This window comes from Gobio gobio, assembly GCF_949357685.1.
Source record: "Gobio gobio genome assembly, chromosome: 16".
NCBI classification, from domain to species: Eukaryota; Metazoa; Chordata; class Actinopteri; order Cypriniformes; family Gobionidae; genus Gobio; species Gobio gobio.
Genome location: NC_137109.1, coordinates 4,666,538 through 4,689,366, shown reverse-complemented (window position 1 = coordinate 4,689,366; position 22,829 = coordinate 4,666,538). Strand labels below are relative to the sequence as shown.

Sequence of the window (22,829 nt, the reverse complement as noted above, 5' to 3'; positions counted from 1 at the left end):
AAACGTTGAAAGAATAAGCAGAGTTAACAAGGTAATGAGACAGCTGAATATAATCAAGCATAATGAGTCCAGGCAGTGGGTTATGGGTAATGTAGTCCATGATAAGATAGCACAAGAGTCGGGAGGAGAGCCCCCTAGTGGAGATCATGAGCACTCCAGCTGGAGGAGGAGACAGTCTTATAGTGACACACTAGCAGTTCATCAAAGGACTGTCAGTTTTGTTTTTGGTATCAAATTATGCCAATGTACATGTTTATGTGACTTAAAGTTATGAACAGTCTTAAAGAAAAAAAAAAGACTAACTTATGACTAGTTTTAGTGGTTTATGTAACCGGCCCCAGAAGGTCCAAAAGTTCACCAGAAATACTGCCCTCTTATAAAACAATCAGGAAGTAACTAGTCTTTTATTTCTACCTTTCATTTTTACTGAAAGCTAAAACGAGTCAGTGTTGTGAAGAACAGAGGAGGACATTATATTAGGATTATTGTGTGTTTCTGAATTAGATTTTTTGTAATGGTTATTTACTTTTCAAAGCAAAGTTTAGAAAGTGAAAGCGAATTGTAGATTATTGGATCTTTTACAAGACAAGGAAATGGATTCAAAATCTGTTGAAGTTCCTACTTGTCCTATTTGCTATGAAATCTTCAAGATTCCTGTTTTTTTGTCCTGTAGTCACAGTATTTGTAAAGAGTGTCTACAACAGTTCTGGAAAACTAAGGAAACTCAGGAGTGTCCCGTCTGCAGGAGAAGATCCTCAAAAGGTCAACCGCCAGTTAATCTAGAGTTAAAAAACTTGTGTGATTCATTGATAAAGGAGAGAAAAGAGAGGCGTTCATCAGAGTCTGAGGAGATCTGCAGTTTACACAGTGAGAAACTCAAACTCTTCTGTCTGGAGGACAAACAGCCTGTGTGTTTAGTGTGCAGAGACTCAGAGAAACACACCAAACACACATTCAGACCCATCAGTGAAGTGGTTTCATCTCACAAGGTAAGACAAATGTCTCTCATTTCATGTGCTAAATACAGTGATAAACACACAGTACTATTTGTGTGTACAATAGACTAGTAGCCTATTTACTTTTGCTGAGACTAAATCTCCATGACTTACTACTGATATAAAACTCTCCACTAAGCTTCAACTGCTCTGATGTTCATATCCTGAATGTAACAGCATTGGCACAAAACATGTCGGGAAAAAATAGATGGGTTATTAATATATTTTCAATAATAATATGTGATTCATTACAAGACACACCAAAAGTGTTTGATACTAACATACACTATTTTGCCAAAAGTATTGCGACGCTCCTCCAAATCACTGAGTTCAGGTGTTCAATCCCTTCATGGCCACAGGTGAATAACTCAAGCTCTAGGCCTGCAGACGCTTCTACACACATTAGTGAGAGAATGGGCCGCTCTCAGGAGTGTGTGTGTGTGTGTGTGTGTGTGTGTGTTCGCTTCTACACACATTAGTGAGAGAATGGGCCGCTCTCAGGAGTGTGTGTGTGTGCGTGTTTGCTTCTACACACATTAGTGAGAGAATGGGCCGCTCTCAGGAGTGTGTGTGTGTGTGTGTGTGTGTTTGCTTCTACACACATTAGTGAGAGAATGGGCCGCTCTCAGGAGTGTGTGTGTGTGTGTGTTCGCTTCTACACACATTAGTGAGAGAATGGGCCGCTCTCAGGTGTGTGTGTGTGTGTGTGTGTGTGTGTGTGTGTGTTCGCTTCTACACACATTAGTGAGAGAATGGGCCGCTCTCAGGAGTGTGTGTGTGTGTGTGTGTGTGTGTTCGCTTCTACACACATTAGTGAGAGAATGGGCCGCTCTCAGGAGCTCAGAGAACTCAAGCGTGGGGCTGTGATCGGTGGACACTTGTGCAATAAGTCCATTCAGGAAATTTCCTCACTACTAAATATTCCACGCTCAACTGTTAGTGGGATTATAACAAAGTGGAAGCAATTCAGCCACGAAGTGATAGTAAAATCATAGAGCGGGGTCAGCGCATGCTGAGGGTCACAGAAGTCACCAACTTTCTGCAGAGTCAAGAGCTCCAGACCTCCAAACTCCTGTGTGTCCTTCAGATGAGCTCAAGAACAGTGTGTAGAGCTTCAGGGAATGGGTTTCCATGGCCGAGCAGCTCATCCAAGCCTTACATCACCAAGTGCAATGCAAATCGTGGGATGCAGTGGGGTAAAGCGCGCCGCCACTGGACTCTAGAGCAGTGGAGACGTGTTCTCTGAGTGACCAATCACGCTTCTCTGTCTGACAATCCCATGGACGAGTCTGGGTTTGGTGGTTGCCAGGAGAACGGGACTTGCCTGACTGCATTGTGCCAAAGTGTAAAGTTTGGTGGAGGGGGAATTATGGGGTAGGGTTGTTTTTCAGGAGTTGTGCTTCGCCCCTTTGTTCCAGTGAAAGGAACTCTTAATGCTTCAGCATACCAAGACATTTTGGACAATTTCATGCACCCAACTTTGTGGGAACAGTTTGGGACGGCCCCTTCCTGTCCCAACATGACTGACCAGTGCACAAAGCGTCGCTCCATAAAGACATGATGAGTGAGTTTGGTGTGGAGGAACTGGACTGGCCTGCACAGAGTCCTGACCTCAACCTGATTGAACAGCTTTGGGATGAATTAGAGCGGAGACTGAGAGCCAGGCCTTCTCGTCCAACATCAGTGCCTGACCTCACAAATGCGCTTCTAGAAGAATCCCCATAAACACACTCCTAAACCTTGAGGAAAGCCTTCCCAGAAAAGCTGAAGCCTACGGATTAAGAATGGGATGTCATTAAAGTTCATGTGCATGTAAAGGCAGGCGTCCCAACACTTTTGGCAATATAGTGAACTTTCACTTCCTGTATTTGCATTTGATCAACCACAAATTTACAACTGCATGGATATAATAATTAAGAATTGGCCATTGCAAAAATCACATTTGTTTGGTAAAAACATGATTTCTTGATGTTCATCATATGTTCAATATATGTCCTGCTATTTTCAGGCACAAATGCTTCTGAGATTAACACATTCAGCATAAAAATATTAATATAACAATAAACACATCCAGACACACAATGTTTAAACCTCTTATAGCTTCATAAATTTCACAGATTTTCATCTTAACCTGTAGGAGGAATTTAATACAGCGCTGACGTCCTTTTATACAAGGTTCTATATAAAAAAACTTCATTAAATCAGTAAATGCCAATCATATTTCAAGATTTTTCTTCCAATCAGAAGAACCATAATTTCAACCATACAGTCATTCAAATGCTAAATGTGAAATTTAAAATGTTTAATGTATAGCATCTTAAAAAAAAATATTAAAAAGATACATATAATGTCAATAAAAGGCATGTTATTAGGCTAAAATAAAATGTAAAAGGCCAAATAAAGGCATGCATTTTACTTAATAAAATGTAATACTATCTCCATGAACAATATGTGGTGATCTACACTATATTTACTTGCATGTATTAAACATTTTTATACATGAAAAATCTTCCATGAACACTTTATTCACCCCATTCATTGAAACAGTCAGTTTTAGAAAAGAAGTTTACAATTCTGACTTGTTTCCTAACAGGAAAACACAGACAGGGAGTTACAAGAGCAGCGGCGCGTGGCACGCGAGCGAGAGAATGTGCAAAAGCGGCGTTCCCTGGCTCTGTGCACCGGCCTGGAAGCGGAGCGCGAATCGGACGAGCTGGAGTACGCGCTACAGAGGAGCTTAAGCTACACGGGCAGCCGCCGCAGCCTCCGCAGACTCTCTCAGTACTTCCTCCGCTCCAGTGAGAGGAACATCACACCTGACGTCCAACAGCAACCAAACTCAGCCCTCAGCAGAGACTCCGCGCTCACCAGACATTCACTGCATAAGAACGATGAGGACGAGCTCAAACAGGCTCCGTGTTTAAGCCTTCATGGAGATGCAATGGACTCCCCGAACACCATGAGAAGCAACTGTAGGCTGAACACAAGGACAGTCCCCAGAGATGACGCTTTTGTTGCTTTGGGACAAACAAGTATCGCGTCACATCAGCAGGGGGCAGTGAATGTCTTGCCGCTCACAGGACTATCCCCTAACAATGTTTTGAAAGTTGAGAAGCTGGTTCAAGACGCCTCTGAAAGGCTGACGCAGATGCCAGACGCCCCGGCGGATGCTGAGAAGAAGGATTGTGTAAGTGGCAAAGCGTCCCAAAGAGGAGCGGCACCACAGACGAACACTTCTTCATGGGTAAAAGCGACCCCGCCTGCTGAATCTAGTCCCCTTCTCTCTCAGGAGCCGTGCGGCGTCATTTACCCGCGCGTCGGAGAGACGCTGGAGTGCCACACACTAGTGAAGGGCCTGCGCTCCTACGAGAGTCTTTCGCCAACCGCGACACGACCAGCGACCAATCACTGCTCCAAGTGGAAGAAAGAGCGGGAAGCCGAGGAGCGAGATGGCGCAGGCTCGCCCCATGCGAAGGACGATTCGCGTCTGCTAAAGTCGCCCACGCGCGGACAGAGCAAAAGACATCTGGTACCCCGAGGAGCGCCGTCTAACTATAGCGGGATCCCAAGGGTGCCCACGAAGGCAGAGCCGACCCCGGCCGATAGCTTGTCAGCTAGTCGCGTATCGCGCACATCGCTAATGTCTCGCTTCACCAGTGTCCAAAATGAACTCAAGCGCAATAGCGGCGCGCGGCAGAAGGTAAACGCCCCGTCTGAAGCGGGGAAGCCGAAGGGTCACGCTCCGGAGAGGTCGAGGCAGGACGAGGACAAGCGGCGCGAGCAGTTTGTGAGGGGATCGCCACTTCGCGTGTCCAAACGGCTAGCGCCCAACTCCCCGGCTCCACACCCCATACACAGTCCCACCGCGGCTACGACCGCTAAGACAATCCGCACGGCCATCATAAGTGCAGCCAAAGCTAAGACAAGCAAGACCCCCGGCTCCAGAATCCCAGGCCCGAAGATTCCCAGACCCGCCGCCCAACCCATGTGGAGATAACACCCGGTTTCTTGAGCTCTCTTCGTGAGGCTCTACATAAAGGCGCCATTGATTCGGAGTGGACAGTCCACAGGCGCTGTAATGGATCCAAGAGGAGTGACCGCTACTTTCAGGTCACTGTGAGTTTCGCCTCTCGTTTCAGGACTGTCTCTACCTCTGAGTGCTCTGTGCAGGGAACAGCACACATCGTGAGCTCCTGCCAGAGCCGCCTTTCAAAACGTGTGTTTTGTTTGCAACGTTAGACTGTCGAAGCGAATCGAGCTGGCCGCAGTAAACAAACACTCATGTGACCTCTGGTCCGGTTGGTTTTAACTCACCCGTTGATTCAGGACAGATTGACTTGCAGGTACAAAATGAGTAGGCAAAACTAATATGTAATAATTCAAGATCCCAAAGCCTGTGTGATGAGGAGTTTTGTACATGTTGAGTTTCTTCGATGCACTTTACAGATGAGCGAGATCCAATGCTGGCAGGTCTCTGTGTTATTCTGCTGTACATGCGTATGTGTGTGTGTGTGTGTCAAATGTTAAATTAACAGAATCAAAAACCTTTGTAATATTTGTATTTGTAAATAAGAATTTTGAAATAAAGGATGAATTGACTGTTCAGATATTGTTTCAATTCTGACTTTTCTTGTGAAAAAAAAAAACTCGCAATTATACAAATTTTGGAATAAACCCTGAATTACCATGTTGTTAAGATTAAAATCTTTTCATGTTTTGGTAGCATGAGTTAAAACTGAGTTGCTGGCATGTTTTAACATGTTGTCAGCATGGTTTAGCATGTTGCTAGCATGTTTTAACTTGTTAGCAAGAATTAACACATTTCTAGCATTTTTTGCTAACATGATTTATCATGTTTACATTATTAACACATTGCTAGCATGTTTTAACACATTGCTAACATGTTGTTAGCATGATTAGCATGCTTCTAACATGATTTAACATGTTGCTTGTATGGTTAGTATGTTTCTTACATGGTTCCGCATGATTTAGCACATTGCTATTATACTGTTAACATGCTTCTAACATGATTTAACATGATTAGTATGTTTATGTGATTCCGCATGATTTAGCACATTGCTAGTACATTTAGCACATTGCTAGCAAGAATTAACACATTGCTAGCATACTGTTAGCATGATTAGCATGCTTCTAACATGATTTAACATGTTGTTTGCATGATTTAGCATGATTAGTATGTTTCTTTCGTGTTTCTGCATGATTTAGCACATTGCTAGTAAATTTAGCACATTTCTATCATGTTTTAACACATTTCTAGCATTCTGTTAGCATGATTAGCATGCTTCTAACATGATTTAACATGTTGCTTGCATGATTTAGTATGTTTCTTGCGTGATTACGCATGATTTAACACATTGCTAGTACATTTAGCACATTGCTAGCAAGAATTAACACATTGCTAGCATACTGTTAGCGTGATTAGCATGCTTCTAACATGATTTAACATGTTGCTTGCATGATTTAGCATGATTAGTATGTTTCTTACATGATTCTGCATGATTTAGCACGTTGCTAGTACATTTAGCACATTGCTAGCAAGAATTAACACATTGCTAGCATACTGTTAGCGTGATTAGAATGCTTCTAACATGATTTAACATGTTGATTGCATGATTTAGCATGATTAGTATGTTTCTTACATGATTCTGCATGATTTAGCACGTTGCTAGTACATTTAGCACATTGCTTGCATGTTTCTAACATTTCTATGATAGCCGTCAGGCTTTGATAATGATAGACAGATTAAGTACTCTAGTCTTGTTGTTCAAAAGTTTTGACCCCCTCAATGAAAGTCTGAGACTTAGTTTTGATCGTCTGTTTAACGAAAATCGTAGCAGTTAGAAAAGATACAGCGACCCGAGTCAGAGCAGGTTGTAGAGTTAAAGCTCTAGGAGAGACTGTTGCTAAGAATAATTATAATGAGCTTAAATAATAGATCAGTGTGCTGGCTTTGTCAAGCCCATAACTCTTTGCAGTGTAAATATCATCAATCCGTAATAAAACACTGATTTTGTGGTTTCATATAGACCCCTTCAATGTTTGTAAATATCGTTGGATGCGCGCGCAGCATGGGGTCAGAAAAAATGACGGGGCTAATAGACCGGCATATTGTGTCAAGCTATGCACAGTCTTTGACGCCACAGGACCGGGAACAATACTATGGAAAACTTGTTTTAGCTAATGGCGATTGTCTGCCTGATCCCGAGCTCCTAACAGAATGGGTTGACAACGTTAGCAAGTGGCCAGATATTAACTGGCCCGCGATATACTGCTATCTGGTGGACAAGCCGAGTGTTTACACGCGCGAAAAACTAAGAGCCTACAAATCCCTAGACGCTTATAATTACGTAGTCTGTGGGCAAAAGAAAAGAAAGAATTGCACACATTGATTACAAAGCTATGATTTGATTAATGTTGTCATAGTTAAAGTGCTAATGTAACAATAGTCTGCTAAGTATGTAGCATGCCACAGGTCACAATTATTACCAGATATCAGACTTCACCAAACTATTAAATCAGTCTACAGTTTACAGAAAACATTTTGTTTACTTAACACGGCTTAACTCTACCGTTGTTGTCACAATGTTGGCGCTAGCCTGCGGCTAACTGCTAGCAGCTGGCAAACTTACGTCTTACGGTCCATGACATTAACAAAACTATTAACCTGCATAACTTAACGTTATAGGCTAGTGTACAGAAAACTATTCATAAAATCTAGGCTTTTGAGTTTAATCTAATAGAAAGGGATAGGATACTTTACCTGATATGAAGTGAGCACTACAAACACGAGCCTCTTTGATCGTAGCATTGTCCCAATCTGCCCGTTTAATAGCTTGCAGCCACAGAAGTCGTCTATTTTTTTGAAATGGATGAGATCCTGCAGGAATCCTGAAAAATTTGACTCCACAACTGGTACGATTTTCGCAGTTCACGACGCAACAAGTAGGCATTTTTTCTTGACGAGAAATTAACTGGTTGACACACACTTCAATGGGACGGAATTAACTTTCTGACCCCGACATGCGCAGTGCGAACTGCGAATTTTCCCGTGACGTCACCCGTGAAGGGGTCTATTGGGGGTAATATGGCAGCCATGTTTGTTTCTCGACTCACTCTATCAGTGACTGTAAGGTCAGGGTGGGCGAGTGAAGCAGAAGGTCCCGACCCCTCCTCTTATGGCAGTGCTCATTAACAGCTCATTGTTTCGTGGCCCTCGCTGCACTCAAGGCCCCCGTCCCCTCATCCGCATCTCTTGACACAGTCACTCCCAACTTGTAAACGTTGCTATGGTGATGCTTCAGGCATGGTCAAGAATCCACAGCGGAACAGTGGGAGACGGAACGGGGGAAGATGCTAGTCTCAGTGGGAAAGATCCTTTTACAGGACACAATGACGCCGGGACGCTTGGGAAAGGCAATAAAGTGCGTCTGTATGTGCTCACATGTCATTCAGCGCGTCGCTGGTTTGATTCAGGCTCGTCAATGACATCATTATTCTGTGGGAAATGTAATGACGCTTCTGGAAAAGTCACGACTTGGACACAAAAGGCCTGCTAGAGGCTTTCGACGCCTCTGAACTCTGAATTTTGATTCATATGTGCGAACAAGTTCTCGCTTAAATGTCAAAACTGAAGCGTGTCCAACTTATTGGCTGGTTTTCTCTAATGTGGAAGGTAAAGACAGATGCACTGCATTGTGGGATTCAGAATTAGACCCAGTGTATTGTGTATACTGCACATTAAAATACATCTAGGTATATTTTTCCAGCATTAAACGTGAATAAATTGCTCAGTCTAGGCCTACAATATATTCTGTAGATAGTGTTCTGAATTTTTGGGCATCTCTTTTTTTTTTTGAGTCATTATTAAATCTGTTATTTCAAACAAGATTTTTTGTTGTCCATTGAAAAGATATTAGAAATATTTCATTTTATTTTTAACCCTTTAAGACCTAAGGGTATTTTTACAATTAATTTTCCGCCTGGTGTTATTTACTAAAAAAGCTTGTAAAACATCAACCCTGTTGTGCACAGACAATTGACACACCTCTTTTTTTTCAAGACAAGTTGCTCTGTCAGTATATTTGTGTTGCATTGATGTCACCTGAATGTAAAATAAGTTATGGGACCATAAAGACAAATGAAAACATAAAACGGAAATTGAATCACTCAAATATTTATTGAAAACACACACAAATAAATAAAAGCTAAGCATATTTCCTCTGGAAAACAGTTTGTTCAAGTCTTTAGAGTCCTGGAACTCAGGAATAAACATGATAACTTATACAGAACCAAAACTATTTACATTTTTCCAAAAAAAGTCCAGGCGCTTTTGGCCTCTTTGGATTTTGGATATTTACTGGTGCCAAGCCTCAAAACAGCTCCTTTCAGGAACTTCTCCTCAAACTTTCTTCTCAAACTTTTTCCTCAAACTTTGTCCACAAAACTACTAAAAACTGCAGCGCGTCTCTCTCTCTATCTCCTCAACACTAGCCGTGCGTCTCTCTCTCTCCACAATAACAGAGCTGTGGTTCATGCGTAATGACGCACACCAACGTGGATGACGGATCAGCCTGTCATTGGTCAAACCCTCATCCAAAATGGCAGCTAGCATCGCGCTAGCGGCAAAAATGACGGAAAATTTATAAATTATGGACATCAAGTGGATATATCTTGGATGTAAGCGTTTTGATTTATTGCTGAACAACTCCAAAAAGATGCACATGTTCCAGGCTGGATAGAAAACCTTCTGTAAAGGCTACAAAGACACCAAAGACACCCCCGTGATGGCTAGCTCGTTAGCTTTCTGCTGGAAAAAACGGTAAGAAAATCGATAAAAGTTTCATGAAATAATATAGATATTTATCGGAGGTGCCGTGTGACGTCGTGGGCAATGCCGTCGGGCTCTGAGGGTTAAAACACGTTGCTACCTAAACAAACATGTTCACTCACAAAAAAAAAGTACAAAATTGTATCTTTTAAGGTATGAGTGGCCGTCACTGGGGTGGGACCCTCAAGGCTATATTTTTGTACCTCTAATTCAGGGGTAGGCAAGTTCGGTCCTAGAGAGCTGATGTCCTGCAGAGTTTAGCTCCTACTAAGCCACCACAGTATAAACTCATGGCTCCCAGCATGCATTGCAGCATTAAGTATGTCACCATTGTTGAGATTCATATGCTGATTCTTGATATCTGTGTGCGTCTAAACTTTTCCCCAAGAATTCAGAATGTCTGATCCGTGGCAACAAAGTATTGTTGGTGAATATTATTTATTAATATTATTAGTCAGTGATGACTTTAGTCAAACATTTTTCTTCCTGACAATTTTTTTTTATAGCTTCTTCTGATTTTAACAGATTATGTGTTTTGTTAACACTATCAAAAACCACAAACTCACATGAAAAGCCAAGAGTTAAACTGGCCAACTAAATGCAACACTGATCTCCATAATGGTGACCAAACAATAAAAAAAAACATCTAGACCTCTGTTAATTCTCAATAAGATCTTCTATAGACGTCTGTCAGGGTTGGAGTCAAACTCTGCAGGACAGCGGCTCTCTAGGACTGAACTTGACCTGCTCTAAGTGAGGAAACAATGGTATAACTGTACCCTAAGGACCAATTGTGTACCTTTTTAAAGGTACGGTTATTCGTTTTGTATCTTCACAAGCACTGGACATAAGGTCCTAGTGCAACTTTCAAAGCACCCATAAAGACCCCTGTGATACAGCGCCTCTAACTGGACCAACAGTGCAATGGGTGTTATTGTCATATCTGTCAAATACATTGGTCCATAACCTAAATATACTACAGTAAAACTGTCTGGAATTTAGCAAATGGGCCAACAATATGACGGCTATTGCCAGACTGAGTCCATAACTTCAACATGGTACAGTAACCAACAACGCAATGGCTCTTTGAAGTCAATTTAATTCATACATTCATGTGTAAAATGCTGTTCACGATACATATTTCATGTTTCTGTGTAACAAAACCACAATAGCATTTTATGAGATGATCTCAGAAAGTTGTAAAATAGTACAAATTATAGTATTTAAAAATATCATATATGCATTTAAATCAAATTAGTGTGCATTTTAAAGCAATGATAACATGGTCATTTTGTATAATCATCCATATTTGCTGTTCAGGAGTCCTCATAAGAGGCTGAATCCATAATCTCTAGTTACCTTGTGGTATTAAAATGTGTAATAATTGTTTAAATTATTTTCTTATTCAATTGATGTATTAATGCATTCAAAGGATGAAGTGCAATAATTAAAGAATGATGTAGCCTAATTATATTTGCAGTCATTTCTGTGTTTTACCTTTCAAAATAGTTTATTATTGACAGTAGTAACAGGGTCCCTAAAAAGTGTGAATAAGAGAAAAACCACATGGTCCCTACACTGAGCTGAGGACATGTACAATAATTAAAGTATACTGTAATCATATTTGATGTGTCTTTGTCTATTGTCAGAATAAAAGAATAGACACAAAAGCAACACAATCCTTTAAAAACGCATGAAGATGGGATCATGCTGAATATCTGGATTGTATTAGAGAGGTAGCTCTACTATAAAGGGCTCATGTCCACTTTGACGAACACTATGTGCGATTCGGATTTGTTCGGACCGCTCTGTCTCTGAATCATCTGAAGCGATTTCTCTGTCAGTTACAACAAATAGAGAACAAATAGCACAGTTTTCAGTTCTTTCACTAGTTTACTCTGAGCTACGCAGCACGGCCAGTGGATAAAGCACAAGCTTAGGAGTTGTGTTTACTCCCAGACCCGGACACCATTATTAAACCGCGCTGTCACATCCAGTGGGAAGCTTCTATTATTCTAAAGGGTTTTAATTACTGTACAAAACATATCACCAAAACCAAAACTATGGAATGAATTAATAATAAATTGGTGACCAATGACAAACGAGGCCTCGGTTTGTGAGTAATACGTCATTGGTTCGGTCTGAGTGACGCTTCGGGTTTGAAACTCGCGCCACCTTGTGGCGTTTCAGAGAAGTGTCTGGAGTAGAAGAAGTGTGAGTGTCAGAGTCAGAGAGTTGGGTCATTGTTTGTTGTAACACTGCATTTCTGAGCATTCTCCCTGGTTTCTTGTCTCTTGGGTTTGGATTTCTTGCCTGTTCCGTGGATTACCCTTTTGCCTGTCTCTCCTGCCTTGTTTGCCTGTTTGGACTGATTACCTGAGTATGACCTGTTGCCTGTTTTGCTTACGATTGTAGATTACCCTTCATTAAAGCTGCATTTTGATTCTCAACCTTCTGTCTCAGAGCAATTCTGTTACAGTTAACAAGGTAATGAGACAGCTGAATGTAATCAAGCATAATGAGTCCAGGCAGTGGGTTATGGGTAATGTAGTCCATGATAAGATAGCACAAGAGTCGGGAGGAGAGCCCCCTAGTGGAGATCATGAGCACTGCAGCTGGAGGAGGAGACAGTCTTATAGTCTGACACACTAGCAGTTCATCAAAGGACAATCGGTTTTGTTTTGTTTTTTGTATCAAATTATGCCAATGTACATGTTTATGTGACTGGCTTAAAGTTATGAACAGTTATAAAGAAGAAGAAGAAAAAAAAGACTAGCTTGTGACTAGTTTTAGTGGTTTATGTAACCCCAGAAACTCCACCCTCTTACAAAACCTATCAGGAAGTGACTAGTCATATTATTTCTACCTTTCACTTTTACTGAAAGCTAAAACGAGTCAGTGTTGAGAAGAACAGAGGAGGACATTATATTAGGACTTTTGTGTATTTATGAATTTACCCAGATTAGATTGCGATTGTAATAGTTGTTAACTTTTCAAAGCAAAGTTTAGAAAGTGAAAGTGAATTGTAGATTATTGGATCTTTTACAAGACGAGGAAATGGATTCAAAATCTGTTGAAGTTCCTACTTGTCCTATTTGCTATGAAATCTTCAAGGTTCCAGTTTTTCTGTCCTGCAGTCACAGTATTTGTAAAGAGTGTCTCCAACAGTTCTGGAAAACTAAGGAAATTCAGGAGTGTCCCGTCTGCAGGAGAAGATCCTCAAAACTTGATCCTCCAGTTAATCTAGAGTTAAAAAACTTGTGTGATTCATTGATAAAGGAGAGAAATGAGAGGCGTTCATCAGAGTCTGAGGAGATCTGCAGTTTACACAGTGAGAAACTCAAACTCTTCTGTCTGGAGGACAAACAGCCTGTGTGTGTAGTGTGCATAGTCTCAAAACAACATGACAATCATAAATTCAGACCCATCAGTGAAGTGGTTTCATCTTACAAGGTAAGACAAACGTCTCTCATTTCATGTGCTAAATACAGTGATAAACACACAGTACTATTTGTGTGTACAATAGACTAGTAGCCTATTTACTTTTGCTCAGACTAAATCTCCATGACTTACTACTGATATAAAACTCTCCACTAAGCTTCAACTGCTCTGATGTTCATATCCTGAATGTAACAGCATTGGCACAAAACATTTTGGGAAAAATAGATGTCATGAGTTATTAATATTTTTTTCAATAATAATATGTGATTTATTACAAGACACACCAAAAGTGTTTGATACTAACATACACTATATTGCCAAAAGTATTGTGCCGTCCCTCAAAATCACTGAGTTCAGGTGTTCAATCCCTTCATGGCCACAGGTGAATAACTCAAGCTCTAGGCCTGCAGACGCTTCTACACACATTAGTGAGAGAATGGGCCGCTCTCAGGAGTGTGTGTGTGTGTGTGTGTGTGTTCGCTTCTACACACATTAGTGAGAGAATGGGCCGCTCTCAGGAGTGTGTGTGTGTGTGTGTGTTCGCTTCTACACACATTAGTGAGAGAATGGGCCGCTCTCAGGAGTGTGTGTGTGTGTGTGTGTGTGTGTGTGTGTTCGCTTCTACACACATTAGTGAGAGAATGGGCCGCTCTCAGGAGTGTGTGTGTGTGTGTGTGTTCGCTTCTACACACATTAGTGAGAGAATGGGCCGCTCTCAGGAGTGTGTGTGTGTGTGTGTGTTCGCTTCTACACACATTAGTGAGAGAATGGGCCGCTCTCAGGAGTGTGTGTGTGTGTGTGTGTGTGTGTTCGCTTCTACACACATTAGTGAGAGAATGGGCCGCTCTCAGGAGTGTGTGTGTGTGTGTGTGTGTGTGTGTTCGCTTCTACACACATTAGTGAGAGAATGGGCCGCTCTCAGGAGTGTGTGTGTGTGTGTGTGTGTGTTCGCTTCTACACACATTAGTGAGAGAATGGGCCGCTCTCAGGAGTGTGTGTGTGTGTGTGTGTGTGTGTGTTCGCTTCTACACACATTAGTGAGAGAATGGGCCGCTCTCAGGAGTGTGTGTGTGTGTGTGTGTGTGTGTGTTCGCTTCTACACACATTAGTGAGAGAATGGGCCGCTCTCAGGAGCTCAGAGAACTCAAGTGTGGGGCCGTGATCGGTGGACACCTGTGCAATAAGTCCATTCGGGACATTTCCTCAATACTAAATATTCCACGCTCAACTGTTAGTGGTGTTATAACAAAGTGGAAACAATTGGGAACAACAGCAACTCAGCCACAAAGAGCGGGGTCAGCACATGCTGAGGGTCACAGAAGTCGCCAACTCTCTGCAGAGTCAAGAGCTCCAGACCTCCAAACTCCTGTGGCCTTCAGATGAGCTCAAGAACAGTGTGTAGAGCTTCAGGGAATGGGTTTCCATGGCCGAGCAGCTCATCCAAGCCTTACATCACCAAGTGCAATGCAAAGCGTGGGATGCAGTGGGGTAAAGCGAGCCGCCACTGGACTCTAGAGCAGTGGAGACGTGTTCTCTGAGTGACCAATCACGCTTCTCTGTCTGACAATCCCATGGGCGAGTCTGGGTTTGGCGGTTGCCAGGAGAACGGTACTTGCCTGACTGCACTGTGCCAAGTGTAAAGTTTGGTGGAGTGGGGATTATGGTGTGGGGTTGTTTTCCAGGGGTTGGGCTTGGCCCCTTAGTTCCAGTTAAAGGAACTTTTAATTCTTTACCATACCAAGACATTTTGGACAATTTCATGCTCCCAACTTTGTTGGACCAATTTGGGGACGGCCCCTTCCTGTCCCAGCATGACTGACCAGTGCACAAAGCGTCTCCATAAAGACATGATGAGGAGTTTGGTGTGGAGGAACTGGACTGGCCTGCACAGAGTCCTGACCTCAACCCGATAGAACAGCTTTGGGATGAATTAGAGCGGAGACTGAGAGCCAGGCCTTCTCGTCCAACATCAGTGCCTGACCTCACAAATGCGCTTCTAGAAGAATCCCCATAAACACACTCCTAAACCTTGAGGAAAGCCAGAAGAGCTGAAGCCTACGGATTAAGAATGGGATGTCATTAAAGTTCATGTGCATGTAAAGTCAGGCGTCCCAACACTTTTGGCAATATAGTGAACTTTCACTTCCTGTATTTGCATTTGATCAACCACAAATTTACAACTGCATGGATATAATAATTAAGAATTGGCCATTGCAAAAACCACATTTGTTTGATGAAAACATGATTTCTTGATGTTCATCATATGTTCAATATATGTCCTGCCATTTTCAGGCACAAATGCTTCTGAAATTAACACATTCATCATAAAAATATGAATATAACAATAAACACATCCAGACACACAATGTTTAAACCTCTTATAGCTTCACAAGTTTCACAGATTTTCATCTTAACCTGTAGGAGGAATTTAATACAGCGCTGACGTCCTTACAAAACAAGCTCAAACATGGAGAAGAAATGAAAGGAAAGTGTGATAAAACAATCCAACACATCGAGGTGAGGATGTGTAAAGAGTTAAACACTCAACATTCACACACACAGTTTATTATTGACATTAGTGGAGTGTGTGTTCACACAGAGCTGACTGAAGTGAATGTGATGTGATTTCAGTCTCAAGCTGAGCACACAGAGCGTCAGATTAAAGAAGAGTTTGAGAAGCTTCATCAGTTTCTCAGAGACGAAGAAGAAGCTACAATCACTGCACTGAGGGAGGAAGAGGAGCAGAAGAAGCAGATGATGAAGGAGAAGCTGGAGGAGATGAACACACACATCTCAGCTCTTTCACACACAATCAGAGACATGGAGGAGATGATGAAAGCCAATGACGTCTCGTTTCTAAAGGTGACCAATCAATCTGGCTTCATTCTTTGAGCAGAAAACAACTTGAGACTCACTGACAATGAGAGTGTTTGATAAGATATTAACATGTTTTCAAACTCTATATTTTCCAGAACTTTAGCGTCTCAATGGAAAGGTGAGTGAGCTGCTCGTATCTCTTCTCTCAGTGGATCTGAACTCAAATTCACTGCAGTTCTGACTCCTGAATGTTCCTCCAGAGTCCAGATCTCACAGCCGGATCCACGGATGAGTTCTGGAGCTTTGATTGATGTGTCCCGTTACCTGGGTAACCTGCCGTTCAGAGTCTGGAAGAAGATGCTGGAAACTGTCCAACACAGTGAGTCTCAGCAGATCTGACACCAGCGCAAAACATCCTTCAGATAGAAACACACACAACATTAACATCTGAGAGAAATATATTTAATAATCTCTTGAATTTGTGAGTGAATCTGAACTGTATTTCAGAAGATCATCAGATCATACAGTGAACTCATAATGACTACAGAAGTCTGTTCCTCATGGTCTCTGCTTATGTATTAGGATACAATAGTGTTTATTAAGTTGGCCTGGAAGAGCCATTTAATTAAAGTTAATCGGCCAATCCGATTAAACTTAATATTATTATTATTATTTTTCTTACTCTAAATTTCTGACTCTAATGGTGCGTTCACACCGGACGCGAATGACGTGATTCGCTCGAGTGATTTACATGTTAAGTCAATGCAAAGACGCGAATAGACATTCTGCGGTGCGATTCGCGCGAATGAGGCGGCGTGAATTGAGCGTTTGACGCGTGAATGGCACGAATCGCCCAAGTTGAAAAATCAGAACTTTGGCGGATATTCGCTCCGCGTTAGCCAATCAGGAGCTTGCTCTAGTAGTGACAACAATGAGGAGAAAATCTGTATATTAAAGGATTAGTTCACTTTTAAATAAACTTTTGCTGATAATTTACTCACCCCCATGTCATCCAAGATGTCCATGTCTTTCTTTCTGCAGTCGAAAAGAAATTAAGGTTTTGGATAAAAACAGTCCAGGGGTTTCCTCCATATAATGGACTTCAATGGGCTCCAAACGGTTCAAGGTCCAAATGACAGTTTCAGTGCAGCTTCAAAGGGCTTTAAACGACACCAGATGATGAATAAGGGTCTTATCTAGCCAAACCATCAGTTTCTGCGAGAAACCCAGCAGTATTTATGCTATTATATTAGCTCTTAACAGATGAACATGATCATCTCTGAGTTCCGTCATTACTTCCGCTAAGTGAGGTCAAATACGATCGTGGTCATAGATATATCGATTGTAGATGCCTCATTCTACTGATCTGTGCAGGCGCTAATGAGGCATCTACGTATACATCTATGACCACGATTGTATTTGACCTCACTTTGCGGAAGTAATGGCTGAGCTCAGAGATGATCACGTTCGTCTGTTAAGAGGTAAAATGATAGCATAAATACTGCTGGGTTTCTCGCAGAAACGCCAGATCACATGTTCAAATAGGCGCTCTCTTTATAAATAAACCACAGATTTGAGCTTTAAACAACTACATTATCGCCTGAAAAAGTCTTAAAACTAAATTTTGTCACACGTTAACAGTAGATTTCAACAAAAAAGACGTGTAAACACAGCCCATGTCAGCCATTTCTCAACGAGACGAGCCGCTGGCTGAAGCTCCGCCCATGAGGCGAATTCACGTCTGTTGTGAAGTGAATGTCACACGAATGAAGCGAGTAAACTCAAAATGTTCAAGCGTCCAACTTTACGCGAATTATTCGCGTCATTCGCGTCCAGTATCAGACCTTCAGACGGTTCTGGCTTGAGTTGCTATATCTTTTCTAACTGATCGGACTTACGCTTTTCCTGAAAATGCTGATTAAAACTCGGAAAAACTCCCATAGACTTTCATTGACGGAATGTTCAGATTTTCAAACTGTCCAACTGTCAAAAATTCAAATCTAAACACTGAAGCCCAGACTTACTCCAACTGACATTCAATGAACTAAACCATAGAGACTCATTAAACTCTCTATCTATCTATCTATCTATCTATCTATCTATCTATCTATCTATCTATCTATCTATCTATCTATCTATCTATCTATCTATCTATCTATCTATCTATCTATCTATCTATCTATCTATCTATCTATCTATCTATCATAGCAACCACCCAGAACACCGTAGCAACCACCCAGAATACCCTAGCAACCACAGAACATCCTAGCAACTGCATAGCAACCACCCAGAACACCAAAGCTACCACACCAAGTGTACCTTAGCAACCACATAGCAAGACCGTAGCAACCACTCAGAATACCCTAGCAACCGCATAGCAACACCCTAGCAACCACCCTGAGTACCCTAGCAACCACATAGCAAGACCTTAGCAACCAATCAAGTACCCTAGCAACCACATAGCAAGACCCTAGCAACCACACAGAGTACCCTAGCAACCACATAGCAACCACCCCAAATACCATAGCAACCGCATAGCAACCACCCTAGCAACCACACACACCCCAAGTACCTTAACAACCGCATAGCAACCACCCTAGCAACCACATAGCAAGACCTTATCAACCACCCTGAGTACCTTAGCAACCGCATAGCAACCGCACAGCAACCACCTGAGTACCCTAGCAACCACATAGCAGGTCTAAACTACTAACTAAAACTCAAACTATTTCAAACTTTAAAATTTTCAAACTATTTCAAACTTTAAACTATTTCAAACTTTTTCAAACTTTCTGGTCTGTCTTTTTTTCAAGCCAACTTAAAGTTTGTCTCGACAAACTTTTTTATCTAGTTGAATACCGATATTAAACCTGAAGCCTCAATCCATTCTGACAGAAACTGAGAGACCATTGATATGATTTATGATCTCTTTCAACAAAGTCTTTATATGTGTTTTATATTTACATTTCTGATCATATTTCCTCCTGTAATCTGATGTTCTTCTCTTTGCAGCTCCGTTGACTCTAGATCCAAACACAGCAGATCCTCGTCTCACACTCTCGTCTGATCTGACCAGTGTGTCGCTCAGTGATGAAGATAAAACACTTCCTGATAATCCAGAGAGGTTTGACAGGTGTGCATGTGTCCTGGGATCTGAGGGCTTTAACTCAGGAACACACTGCTGGGATGTGGAGGTTGGGGACAATACAGGCTGGAGTCTTGGAATAACCACAGCATCAAACCAAAGGAAGGGAGGGGTTTTCTTTAACTCTAATGTCTGGCGTGTGCAGTACTGGAACAGCGAATACAGCTCAAAATCCCCAGATCAACCCTTCACTCTCATTACTGTTAAAGTGAAGCTTCAGCGTGTGAGAGTTCAGCTGGACTATGACAGAGGAACAGTGTCATTCTCTGATCCTGTCACTAACAGACATTTACGCACATTCAGGACGTCCTTCACAGAGACTGTGTTTCCATTCTTATATAATCGCTGCACAACTTCTCCTCTGAGGATCTTACCAGTTAAACTGATCATTACAGCAGAAAATCACAGTTAAATCTGATTCTGCTTCCAGATTAATTCAGTTTTGCAAATTATGCTTCAATAACACTCTAATCAAAGTGTCTTATTCAATCAATTTTGGCACAAGTGTGTATTTTTGTATTTTCTCATTTCCTTTGATAAATATGTTTTACACTGGATACAGAAAAGAGTTACACTCATGAACTTAAAGGGCATATTGCAGGTTAATTTCTTTTTTTCAAGATGAATATAACCTTGTATGAAAATACCATATGAAAATTTATGCAGGATTTAAAATGTTTTCAAAAAGACATAAGGGCACAAATTTAGTAGATAAAGTGATTAGTTCATCAGAACAAATTTACAGAATTTGGAAAGATCTTTAGATTGTACAGTGTCTTCACTTTTATCTTTTTACACATTCATTTCCCACATATAATTGAATGAGGAAAGGAAAAACAACAAAAAACAGCCACAACAGACTAGCATGTTGACTATTTGAACTTAAATTTTGCTCTCCTTTCTCTCTGGCCAGCAAATTTCTCAATGACTCTCTGATTAGAGTCAGTCATCTCAGTAGAGTCATGACGTTTGCGTTGTTCAGTCAGATATTTGAGGTCTCTTACCCCCGTTGTTGTCCACAAAACTTCAGTACCGACACTTTGAATAAAAGACAGGGAAAGCAATAAAGGGCATTGCTAACAACACATCCAGCAGCCTCCTCCGTTTCTCATCACAAGCGTGTGGATCTCCGAGTGCAGCTCCTCTGACTCCGGCTGCTGCTGCTGGACCCGTTGGTCCGGTTCGGGATCCCTGTCTTCCCTATTTAATGTATCCCGGTAAATTCCACATCCTTTTCGGGAATTTAACGTAGTTTTTCTTTCTCCCAACTCTGCTTTTCCTCGTTCGATTTGCTGTATGTTTACATTCGCGAGGCCATCAACATGGCCGCCACGTCCCAGAATGCAACGCAATGCCCAAGCCCAATTATTGCAATAAATTGCAAAAAGTTTTCTAATATATGCACGGATTGATTCGGCGCCATCGGCTGGACACTATTCGCTTGTTAGTCAGGGTTCAAAGTCCAAAGGGCGGAAAAATCGACGCTAAAACGTACTCGTCAGTTGCCCGCTAACCTTTTTGTGAATGGATGGATTTGAGAATGCGCTATATGCTTTAGTGCGAATATATTGTCTGACGTGTTTTGGACAGAGTAGACAGCATAGCTTCCAGTTTCTCCCTTGAAATGATAAGTTGTGTAGCCTACATTTTGGAAGTTTTTATTTAGAAAATAAAAAGGTTCTTTCTACACAGTCGAATGGAATACAAAAAATAAAATTTTATTTCCGCCAAAATAAAAGCTCTGTTTAATGTTTGAAAGAAAACAACATTTCTTGTTTTTAAAATAAGTCTCTTCTTCTCACCAAGGCTGCATTTATTTGATTAAAAATACAGTAAAAACAGAAATATTGTAAAATAATATTATAATGTAAAACAGCTGTTTTCTATGTGAGTGTATAGTAAAGTGTAATTTATTCCTGTGATCAAAGCTACATTTATCATCATGAGGCTACTCCAGTCTTCAGTGTCATATGATTCTTCACAAATCATTCTAATATGATGATTTGATGCTCAACAAACATCTATGATTATCAGTGTTGAACAATGTTTTTAGGATTTTTTTGTAAAGCTTTCTATTTCAGAGAAATGCTGTTCTTTTGAACCTTCTATTCATCAAATAATCCTGGGGAAAAGTGAGCATATTCAGCATAAGAGACTACTTAAAAAAAGGACATATCCCAGTGTAAACAATATTGTAAGACTTACTGTAATACTTTGAATATTAACGCCTGATCAGTCTTGTGGGTTTGCTACTGTTACAATTAAAAACCGTATAAGGATAAAAACATGACAGGCAGACATGATGTAACCAACACAACTACAACTAATACAATTTATACTGGGTTTGCGAATTATCAAGAATTTACAATAGTCAATCGTATTGGTGGCACAGAGGGGCCCCCAAATAAAATTCTGCTTAGGGCCCCATAAGGGCTTGGGCCGGCCCTGAGCTGAAGTGAAATAAATGCAATATTTGGCAATACACGGATGTTTCAGAGACATTATTGTCATGTTATACTTTATATACTGCTTAATACAGCGTCTGTTTGTACAAGAATAAAGTTCAACATATAAGCCTACACTATCAATGAAGTGCGGTCTACATTTTTAATCAGTTTTATTTTGATAAACATGACAATATATCATCGCGACTACATAAAAAAAGGTTTTACCGTTATAGCATTAGTGTATTAGCCGACTGCTCTCGAATCGCTCTCGCTGTACTTTGATGCCATACGTCACAAGTCACGTGGCGTCAGCGCTGTCTCAAGTCAGACAACATTTCTAACCAGCATGCACTGCTTCAAGTCAGCCGCCGATCGATCTGCGCATCGCTGCATCAAGTCGAACAAGCCTAACTTCTTCTTGCGAGTGTGTATTCAATGAACACCACATGGTACACCACAAATTTGATGAGCACTGCTCACCCAAGAAAAATGAAACATATGAGAAGTGTTTCGCTCACGCATTCAATCACAGGGATACAGTTTTGACTCATTTTTGTCTGATCTGAAACTAAAGGCAAAAACATGCAACTTCAGCATCTTGACGGAATCAATGATCAGAGATCAAATCGTCTTTGGAATTCATGAGAGAAAGAGAAACTGAGCTGACATTAGACAGTTCAGTCAAGATTTGTCATGCGAGCTAACTTGCTTTATTGCACTCTAGAACTTTCAGTGATGAAGGAAACACTGTTACTGACAGTCCAGTAGTCGGCGCTGTTACCCACAAAATGAAAAGACAGAGTCAAAAGCTGCACCAAAACAGGCACAGATTCATTCAGCTGTAGAAGATGTGGCTTGAAGCATCAACCTAAACAATGCCCAGCATATGGAAAGCAATGTGCAAAATGCAAAGGCATGAACCACTTTGCTAAGCAGTGTTTTTCAAAGAATAAAACAAAGGCATCAACAAGTGTGCATGTTGTTGAAGAGACAGAATTGTCAGACGCGTTCTTTGTGGGCATGATCAATGGTGACACAGAAAGTATTCAGCAAGAATATGAAGCAAATGGAAGAAATGACTCTGATGTAAACTGTGTGTCTAAGGACAAATGGATTGTGTCACTACAAGTCAATGG

The 22,829-nt window shown here is 41.3% G+C and overlaps 1 protein-coding gene across 2 annotated transcripts; it reads left to right on the top strand.

Annotated features, from left to right (window-relative positions):
- Nucleotides 1-421: 421 nt before the first annotated feature.
- LOC307139839 (zinc-binding protein A33-like) lies at nucleotides 422-21,832 on the top strand. Of its 2 annotated transcripts, none has more exons than XM_079838959.1 (6): nucleotides 422-989; nucleotides 15,706-15,801; nucleotides 15,916-16,146; nucleotides 16,257-16,279; nucleotides 16,362-16,480; nucleotides 19,114-21,832. In XM_079838959.1, the coding sequence occupies exons 1-6, from the start codon at nucleotides 594-596 to the stop codon at nucleotides 19,656-19,658; spliced, it is 1,410 nt and encodes a 469-aa protein (XP_079695085.1). In that variant the 5' UTR covers nucleotides 422-593; the 3' UTR covers nucleotides 19,659-21,832. The 2 variants fall into 2 exon arrangements, with proteins under 2 accessions (XP_079695085.1, XP_079695084.1); XM_079838958.1 differs by lacking the exon at nucleotides 422-989 and adding an exon at nucleotides 12,442-13,296.
- Nucleotides 21,833-22,829: the final 997 nt, after the last annotated feature.

Excerpts from the sequence above, each read along its gene's own strand:
- LOC307139839 (XM_079838959.1), top strand. The coding sequence starts at position 594 with ATGGATTCAAAATCTGTTGAAGTTCCTACTTGTCCTATTTGCTATGAA. Across the intron at positions 15,802-15,915 it reads AAACAATCCAACACATCGAG|TCTCAAGCTGAGCACACAGA; the intron begins GTGAGGATGTGT and ends ATGTGATTTCAG. Across the intron at positions 16,481-19,113 it reads GCTGGAAACTGTCCAACACA|CTCCGTTGACTCTAGATCCA; the intron begins GTGAGTCTCAGC and ends TTCTCTTTGCAG.